This window comes from Squalius cephalus (assembly GCF_949319135.1).
Source record: "Squalius cephalus genome assembly, chromosome: 3".
Classification (NCBI taxonomy): domain Eukaryota; kingdom Metazoa; phylum Chordata; class Actinopteri; order Cypriniformes; family Leuciscidae; genus Squalius; species Squalius cephalus.
Window position 1 is genome coordinate 15,373,720 of NC_137124.1, and position 10,248 is coordinate 15,383,967.

A 10,248-nucleotide genomic window follows, 5' to 3' on the forward strand; every position below is an offset into this window, starting at 1 on the left:
TTACAAAACCTTTAGAAAACCTTTGCTTTTGTCAAGCTCGTTCTCTGCACTGCTTCTGAACCCGAAATGGTGCCAGATCGCAGCTTTGAGCGTTTCTGGGGTTTTCAAAGCAACCGCTTGCTTAACGTTACTGACGTTGTTTTAATGTCCTTCCACCTGGCGCGCATGCGTGAATTCAATGACGCGGCAAGTTAAAGTTCACGGGGAAAATCGATCCTCTGAGTTACGGATCGATCTTTAGAAATTAATATGAAAATCGATTCAGAATCGGTGAATCGATTTTTTCAACACAGCCCTACTCATGTCGTTCCAAACCCGTAAGACTTTTGTTCATCTTCAGAACACAAACGAAGATCTTTTTGATGAAATCTGAGAGCTTTCTGTCCCTCCATTCACAGCTATGCAACATACTCTGAAGCTTTAAAAAGTTCATAAAGAGATAGTAAAATTGAGCAGTTTACTACAAATTTTCTGAAGAGACTCGATCGAGAACCAATGAGGTTCATTCTCCTGTGTTACGCAGCACGTTTTTGCTTCCGCAAAAGGTTTGATTCGCACGTCAAGCTTTATCAGTTGAGCTTCCGTTTATGTTTTCGCTGATCAATGTTTATATGTGAATAAAAGCCTAAATTCAATCTTTTCATCATATAAAGCGATCAAGTCTCTTCAGAAAATTAAGTCTAAACCGCTTAATTCATATGGATTAGTTTTACGATCTCTTTACGAACTTTTTGAAGCGTCAGAGTTTCAGTTGCGTAGCTGTCTAAGGTGGGACAAAAAGCTCTCAGATTTCATCAAAGGAACGACATGAGGGAGGGAAATTATGCTGCCTTCACGTGCTATCGGAATTATCAGAAATACTAGTTTCCTAGTTAAAACATTAGACATGAACGCCCTCTCAAGTCAAAATTTGAATTCGATGAACTCGTAATCACGACTTCTTAAGTGGGAGTAGGAAATTTACGATAGCATGTGAAGGCAGCATAAATTTCAGAATATGTATTTTTGGGTGAATTAACCCTTGAATTAAATTAGCCCCATAACTAGACTTTTGTTTATCAGTAAATGATACAGAACCTTTATCTGAGCCTAAAACAAGTATCATAAACCTAGTTTACTTGTGCACAAATGTCTTCTGAGGACATGTGAAATGAAAAGACCAAAATTGAAGTAGATGGTTGCAGCAGTGGTATTTTCAGCAAAACATGAGCAATTGAAAGACTTCAAAAGACTTGAACTATAATGCACAAATTTTTTACTAGCCTACTTTACTGATGTAATGGAACCCTGATAAAGCCTATGGTATCATATTTAAAGGCCTTTTAGTATAATTGTAAAAACATTGCCTTTAAGGTTATGGTACACGTCTTGTTGCTGTGAAAGCGCTTGATGAAGACAATTAAGATGAACATTTGCTAGACTGAATAAACTTGTTTACTTAATTATCAGTAGATTTTTGTTTAGAAAAATTGTGTTTCAAATATGATACATCAGACATTTGAGGAATGTCTATTTTTTCATCTCTCAAAGTATTGCATTGCATTGCATTATATGTTTTGCCTCCAACACTAACGACTACAAAGCTTTGATCATAAAAATAAGCATTTAAATATCATATTATTGGGTGATATAGAGTTACAAATTTAACTGTATGTGCATTTCATGCAAGTATGTTATACTGTTATAAAGATCTAATTGATTTACATTACAAGCTATCAGAATTTCATCTTACTTTTTGGCCACATAGCCTAAATATCAAAAACTGCACCAAATCACAAATTTTTGCACAGTTTGGATCTCTGAATAAAAAAAGTAGGAAGTTTTTCCTCCTCGATTATGAGCTCTATATTCTCACTATACTACATGAGCCAAAGCCTATTGTTTCAACAATATTTAACTATTTAACTATATGCAAAAGTTGTGTGATCCTTCTTCAAAATATCTCCATTGTAAATGCCTTACTGCTTTCCAGAACTTTCTAAAGGTCCCTCATCCAGTCATTGTCTCTCAGAAAGCCCTCAGGTCAAACTCATTAATCTGTCTCATGGGATGGAGTGAAGGATAGAAGACAGATAGGATGCTGCTGTCTCTCATTTTAAATCACGACTCAACAGCTTACATGCTCTACTCTCTCTTTTCTCTCCTCTGACTCTTTCATTCTAATGTCAGAGGCCCGTTTTCCATCCAGATCTGCCTCAAAACAAAACATCTACATGGCACCCGTCCATTGGGAACCCGCCTATAATGTCTGAGCTCTTTAGAAATGTGGACAGCACGCTTCATATGTGTTTTGCGTGAGAAGTGAACTCCATCGAGACAAAAACAGGCCAAATGAACAAATTCTTCAATCACAGTGTAGAGAAAACCTTCCCAGAACACCACGGTCTCTTGGACTGTGGCCATCTTTACGGATCTTTGATATGACAGATAAACTTAGATAAATTGATTCTTTGAAGGAATGATTCAGGTCTGGATTATCAGTACCGGTACTTGAGGTTCAGCACTGGGTATGTGTCAGTTTCAGTCGATGTTGGTGTTGCAATAGCCGATGCTGGAGAGCTTTTGTTCAAATGTTTGAGGTCAGTATTAATACTTTTATTCTGCAAGGATTAATTCAATTTATCAAAAGTAACAAAACAAGACACTTGTAACGTTAAAAAAATAAATGATGTTCTTTTGGACTTTCTATTCATCAAAAAATCCTGAAAAATGTATCATGGTTTCTACATAAATATTAAGCAATTTTTAACATTGAAAATAAGAAATGTTTCATATTTTTTGAAAATGGGTTTTTGGGATGCGAACTGATGGGGCAGTGAACCCAAGGTTACCCCGTGAGTCAGTCCTAGAGCTCCTCCTGTCCGATTTTAGGGAAAAATCGGGTCTACTGGTGACATCCAATAGATTTTTTGGGCGCATCGAAAGAACACCACAGACACAGTACAATCCACATGGGAAAATCTCACAGTAAAACAAGCAGCTGTGCAAAATATGATACACCTGTGTTTTGCCAGATGAGAAGTTTATTTATGTATAATCTTATAACTCTTTAATTCTTTTTATAACTGAATCCACTGTATTCCTCCTCTTGATTCTAAACTGAACTCAAATGGCACTGAGAATTGGGTAAGAGACAAACATAAATGACTTAATTGGGGAACTTGAGAGATGAAACCATGTTGATGACCTGGGTCTGTGGTGGAGTAGTGAGTTTGATGTGTAATTAACTGGATTGGTTAATCCGGACTGGATCGACTCCTTCCCTAGAGCTTCCGAACAAATGGGTTTTTGGGGTGTGGACTGATGGGGCAGTGACCCGGTGTTACCCCGCGAGTCAGTCCTAGAGCTCCTCCTGTCCGATTTTAGGGAAAAATCAGGTCCATCGGAGATGTCCATTAGATTTCTAAGGCGCACCCCGAAAGAACACCACAGACACAGTGTAATCACCATGGGAAAATCTCAGAGTAAAACACCGGTGTTTTGCCAGATGAGTTTATGTATAATCTTTTTACTCTTTTAATTCATTTTATAACTGTAACATATCTCTTTTAATTTCTTTTATAGCTAGTTTTAATTTTCCTTGCTTTTATTTTGTGATTGTTTTAATTCTTTTCTGTAGAGCACTTTGAATTGCCATAGTGTATGAAATGTGATACATAAATAAACTTTCCTTGCCTTGCCATATGCAAATTAGCAGATTAGAATTATTTCTGAAGGATCACGTGTCTCTGAAGAATGGGGTAATGTAGCTGAAAATTCAGCTTTTCCTTCACAGGAATAAATTTCACAATATTACTGTTTTCCCTGCATTTTTTGTCAAATAAATGCAGTCTTGTTGAGCAAAACTTTGTGTTCTTTGAGTTTTCAGCCCTGAATATTATTTTAATATCAGCTAAATGAAAGTCTGAATTGACTTAAGAATGGACTTAGCCTATATAATATAATAGCTATATAATATAATAGAATATAATAGCTAAATTGTTAAACCTCTTTAACTCGGAAGGTTTGGCTGCAAAGCATTTAGGGTACGTTTACACAAGTACAAAAAAAGGAAAGGTTTTTTCTTTGTATAGATGACAAAGTTGTCAAAACGATCCCCGTTCACATGGAAAATAATTAAAAATGCTGTATTATGCTGCCAGGCCAGAAGTTGGCAATGTAACTTTGTAAAGAAAGACTACGCGCCTATAGACTGAACACGTAATGCATTTACACAGAGATGATAACGGCATCGTTTTCAAAAACTTGCACTCTGAAGTGCACCAAAATGCTGTTGATGTGTAAATGAGCGGCCAAAACGCATAAAAAGTTGTCTCGTCTAAACGGCCCCTTAGTTTCTATTCTCTACCAGCACTAAAAAGAAAGTGAAAAGGGTGATTCAGTGCAGCTGAAGCATTATGATTTCAGGGTGTAGATGAGGTTGAAGGGACACTTGGCCTATTTCCATGCAGAAAAGAGTTTCTCAATTCAGTGATTCAGAGCAGGAATGGATCAGAAAGTAACAAGTTTAAAGGGAGAATCTACAAACGATTTAATTAACATGATCAAATCCTTTTTTCTGATAGCACGAATATGTCAAGAACAATGACTCTTCTCTTCTGGTCAATTGTTACACAGCCAAAGAAAGTTCATGCCAAAAGTTCTAGATATTTCAGACATGATGGTCAGCAGAAAAATCAACAACATGCTGAGATACTTCAATAATGCATGCGTGTGCAATTGACCTCAGTAGCGTTTTTACAGAAATTATGAATGCTGTAGGCTATTTCTAGACAGAAATGTAAAAAAAAAAACATCAAAACTCCAATCACTTACTAATGTTTCATGCAAGAATGGACTAAGCATTCATAACCGAATTAAAGGGGCCGTATCATGAAAATGTCAATTTTCAAAGAGTTCAATAAACTATGAAAACATACTGTAACTTTCAGAGCTAAAAACTTTGAAAAAGCATTTATTGAAACTAAGCTGCAATAACGACTTGTTCTGAATCCAACTTTCTGATGTCAGGTAAATCAATATATTAACAAACAACATAAGTCAACAATGCCAGGATGATCAGAAACTTGGTTCACCCACATAAAGAAGAGGAAATATCAGAGATACTCGCATATTTCAGCACAAGTTGTTATAGGAATCTGTCACAATGTCATGCAGCTTTACAAATAGGCTGTTATTGAAGAATGGAGCTGTTAAAAAAAATCTATATTGGACTTGCAGCACATAAAAACGCAAGTTAAAGTACTGCTGTCTTTCATCACAGACAGGCATTTACATAGAAGTCTTTGGGTGTGTTCACACTTGGCAGGTTTGGTTCGATTAAAACAAACTCCGGTGCGATTACTCTGTAAGTGCGGTTCATTTGATTAAGTGTGAATGCTGCCATCCAAACCCTGGTGTGCAACAAACAAGAGGACAGACTCCCCTGAAAAGATGGGTCTCGGTCCGCTTCCAAACAAACTCTGGTGCGGTTCGACTGAACACAACACAGACCACAGACCAGTTCGGTACAGGCGTCAGAAACGCCGTCTCCTTGCAGCAGGTCTTAGACATGAGTGCAAAATTTACATTATGAAACATTTGAGCTAAACACAAAAGACTCAAAACAGTGAAACTACTATTTTAAACGAGTAGTTCTGACTATAAAATTGAAAGCAGTCAATAACTAGCGTTCAAACATTTGGGGTCGGTAAGATTTTTCTTTTTTAATGTTTTTGAAAGAAGTGTCTCATGCTCACCAAGGCTGCATTTATTTGATCAAAAACAGTAATACTGTGAACTGTTTTCTGTTTGAATATTTATTATGCAATTTTTCCAAAGCTGAATTTTCAGCATCAGTCACATGATGCTTCAGAGATCATTCTAATATGCTGATTTGCAACTCAAGAAACATTTCTTATTATTATATCAATGTTGTAAACAGCATTTATTTGAAACAAACATCTTTTGTAACATTATGTCTTCACTGTCACTTTTGAGTAATTGAATGCGTCTTTGCTGAATAGAAGTATGAATTTCTTTAAAAAAAAAATCTTACTGAGCCCAAACTTTTGAACAGTGATGTACCTGTGACAAACATCATTTGAATGTGGTATACAGCATACTATATCTACAGGTTGACACTTCTACAGTCTCACATTACATACATCATATATTCAAACTCAAGAAAATAAAGTCAATCCTGTCAACAGGTGATTAGAATTTGCTAGCTGATGTAGCACACCATATGCTCTAGAAACACACAAGTCTTTCTTAGCAATGCTATACTTCTGGTCAGCCCTGTCATCCATCCCTCCTCACATTAGAAAGGCTTCCTTCACAAACACAAGAGGTCGGCAAACAGTCTGAACTGTTGCTAATCAACTGTGCCTGTAATCCCCATTGACAAACGCCAACTGCTATTTGTACGAAACACGTTCTTATCGCAGCCATGCTGCAACCAGGGCCTTTTGTTAAGCATTATGGGCATAACGGTAAAAGTACAGATGGCCTCCATATTTCTTAACCAAGCAAAATAAAAGCAAGCTGACTTTAAAACAAAGTGCCCTTGAGTTCAACTACAGTCATGTGACTTCAGCCCAGAATGCTCTCGTGCATTTTAAAGCGCGCTTGGCAGCTCTGTGTGTCAAGCAGGTGCTAATAACGCACACATTCTTTATTCATTTCACCTCATTTGCATTTACAATGAGGTGGCGGGAAAGGAATTGCCCGCTGGGGGGGAAAAAAGAGTGTTCATGGAAGCAATGGAGTCATGGAGCGTAATTTACTTTAGCAAGTGCAGACTGAATAAATTGAGCAGCAGTAGGTTTCTGTGACATGCTTCTATCAATCACTAACCCAGTTTGTTTGATTAAGTACAGCAAGTTTGTTGCATAAAGTTTTCTAGATGTAGGAGTTTTTTTTAATCATATTATCAGTTTTATCAGGCAAGAGATAATATGGCTAATTTTTTTCCAATTCAGACCATTTTTATTGTATGTAAAAAAATTTTTTTGTTATATGAACTTTTAGGGCCTCTAAATGATCAACATGACTACTAGGCCTACATGCATTCAGTCGCTTGATTGACAATGTTTAGCAAGTAAAATCCCTTTTAGTATAATTGTGAAAATGTCTTTTTGCTATGAAATCTTTGATTTTTATAAAGTAAACATTAATACATTTTTATACAGCTAAAAATATTTCGAGATGAACAATTACTGGATTGAAGCAAGTTTGATTAACTTGATTATATATACTTTTTTTGGAAATCGTTAAAATGTGAGTATCACATATGATACATCAGGCTTTTGAGGAACGTACATCTCTCAATCATAATTGTATTGCATTGTATTAGCCTATATGTTTTGCCTCCACAATAAAAACTACAGAACCTTGATCATAAACATTAAACTAAGCATTTAAATATTATATTATTGTGAAATATAGAGTGACAACTGATGTGCATATTGTGTAAGCTGTCTGTTATAAGAATTCTGATTACATACAGAAGGTATTAGAATTTCATCTGTTTGACTATATAAGACTGCACCAAATTGCATATTTCTGCTCAGTTTGGGCCTCTGAATAAAACTGAGGTGTTTTTTTTCCACCTCAAGGGTTAAATTTTGATGCCTGGTTTCACTTGAAGCAACATTTCTATATCTGTGCAGCCCTGCTAATTTAATAATTTGGCCTTCTAGATCTTTCCATCCAGCTTGTTGTTCTGAATCAACAAGTAAACCTGAAATATTCTGTGGTGTCTAAAATAGACGACAAATACCCACATAATCGTGACTTTGGTGGCATGACAGTTTAAACTTTAGCACCATTAAATATTCAGTGACAAACAAAAAAATGTCACACATTCATGTAAACTTACATTAGCTCAGGACAGTCTTGAACAACAATCCAGTGCGCGTGTTTACATCTCGCACTGTCACTTTACCGTTTTGTCTCATATTCTTGCTCCTAGTTTACTGCTATTGGTACATGATCATTTTTGTTGACTTGTTAAGTGTTTCACAGAAACATAAAAAATCTCACTTGCTATACTAATATGTACATATGACAATAAACTTGACTGTTTGGTTAACAGGCTACAGAATCAACAGGCTGAGGAAGTAAAGCTGTTATGCGTGTTACATACTCAAGCTCATAACAAATAACCTAATATCACCATTACAGTCCCATAAGCAACGTATCAGATTCACAAGCTGCGTATCAAGGAAATCAAATCACGTAGGCTACTGGCTTGGGAAAATTTATTCAGCATCTAATTTGCATTAGCAACAAGCCACGGCAGAATAACGCCAAATGTGATACATTTCGTTCTGACGTCACAATACAGTCGCGCGATGTTCTATAGTCGCGAAAAAATGAACGTTATATTATTAACGATAAAGCCGTGATACAGTAGCATTTAAATGTTTATTCTATATGTCGCTGTTGTTACTTGTGCAGGGGGGAGGGGGTGCTCGCGTGCGTTTAAACCGTCGCGGTTTCTTTTGTTAAGGCGAAAACACAATATTGGGTAAAACCCCGACGTTCAGTTTCCCTTTAAACACACCACACAATATATTTAAAAGCACAAAGATAAAACTGCTACTCACCCGATGGGTTTACAGCGGCGGGTGTTGCCATTTTGCCTGGGTGGAAACGCAGAATTGCAGAAATGACGCACAATACGAAAATAACGCCGCACGCGATCCTCTCCGAGTGTCTCAAACGCGCCAAACTCAGTTCAGCCCCGCATGTGAAGAGGTGATGGCGTTCGAGCGATGCTGGATGAGATTTTACTGCGTTTCTGTTCGTGCATGTAGCAGTTCGTCTGACAAACGCAAGATGTCTGAGAGGTTGCGTGAACACCGCGAGACTTCACTGAATTAATGAATGCAGGATCCAAGCAGCAGCTTCGGCGCCTTTCTGCCCTCCAAGAACTTCAGACCGGGCTGGAATACACTCATGCGTTGTTGCTTTGCTATGGTCGTGTGCGCTTAGACATCACTGCCTATTCTGAGATCCGAATATAATAATAGTCAAATGTAGAGTTTTCTCTTTTGTAGGCTATAGGCTTTTGGTTTCAGACTCATAGTTAAAAAACATGAGTTTATTAGAATTTTTTTTTTTTTTTTGCGAATTGTCTTCCAAACTAAAAGTCTAACATAGGCCTATTTGTTTTTCTACAGATTTTAATTAGTTTCATAATCGTTTTATTGTTTAAATAAATGATGGATCAATCTTTAGCCTATTATTCCATTGTGAAAATGGTCAGTGTGCAGTGAATTAGGCTATATCTTTTTTCCTTTGCAACAATGATGCTGTCTAATAGTTTGTTTGTTTTGTCAAGCCTTTTAGACTTGTGTGATTTATAAAATAAAGCCACAGAGAGAAATATAGCCCGAGTTTTCCTCATTTATGTAAAAAGTGTTAAATGTTTGCCATCATTTTATAAAAAATCATATAAAAATGTTTGTCATACAAAAGCATGTCTATGTAAAATAATTTGCATCAATTAAATTTTTATATTGCAGTGTTCTATACGCAAAACCACAAAACACGCATGCACAAGATGCAAAAGGTCACACATCTCTTGCAAAAGCAAACACTTCATTCAAAACTATTTTAAAAATGGTGTTTTTGTAACCACACAAACCATTAAATGATTAGTCACGTACACGCCAAACTATGCACAGATGTGTAAATGTAAAACACTATTATCTTGTCTTTTGTTTGTTCAGTGTGCAGTCGAGTGTACAGGAGTTTGTCATATCACTTACAGGTATACACTACACTCAAAAAAATAGCTTGTTGTTCTAACTTAATACAATTATCACACCTATTTCCACACAGTTTAACACATTTATTTGAACTTAAACTAGGTTAATTTTATGGATGAGTAAAATTCATCCTAAGTGAATGAGATCACACCAATTTCATTTGACGAGAAAGAAAATGGAAAGACTTGTTAGTTGAACAAGTGCTTAGTGTATAATGTTTAGTTATTTTGAACATTGAAAAGAGTTTGTAGAACATGAAATAATAATTTTAAAAAAATGTGGTTACCATTGTGGTGAAGAGGAGAGCTTTTGCTTAGGTTGTGAGTAGCTGTGTGGTGCCCACATTCATGTACAGTGCCCTCCACAATTATTGAACCCCCTGGTAAATATGATCAAAATTGGCTGTAAAAAATAAATCTGCATCGATTATCCTTGTGATCTTTCATTCAAAAAATGTGCAAAATTCTAACCTTTCATTGAAGTAAAAGAA

General features: G+C 36.3%; 1 protein-coding gene across 5 annotated transcripts in view; it reads right to left on the minus strand.

The window, feature by feature from the left end:
• Positions 1 to 9,025, minus strand: part of arnt2 (aryl-hydrocarbon receptor nuclear translocator 2) — a 76,403-nt gene extending 67,378 nt beyond the window's left edge. For 2 of the 5 annotated variants that reach the window (XM_079866517.1, XM_079866521.1), the window contains exon 1: positions 8,592 to 8,967. In XM_079866517.1, coding sequence (XP_079722643.1) covers positions 8,592 to 8,622 — 31 coding nt within the window. In that variant the 5' untranslated portion in view covers positions 8,623 to 8,967. Of the gene's footprint in view, positions 1 to 8,591 lie in introns of all 5 variants that reach the window. The other 3 variants (XM_079866519.1, XM_079866520.1, XM_079866518.1) reach the window with 3 other exon arrangements.
• Between the last annotated feature and the right edge of the window lie 1,223 nt (positions 9,026 to 10,248).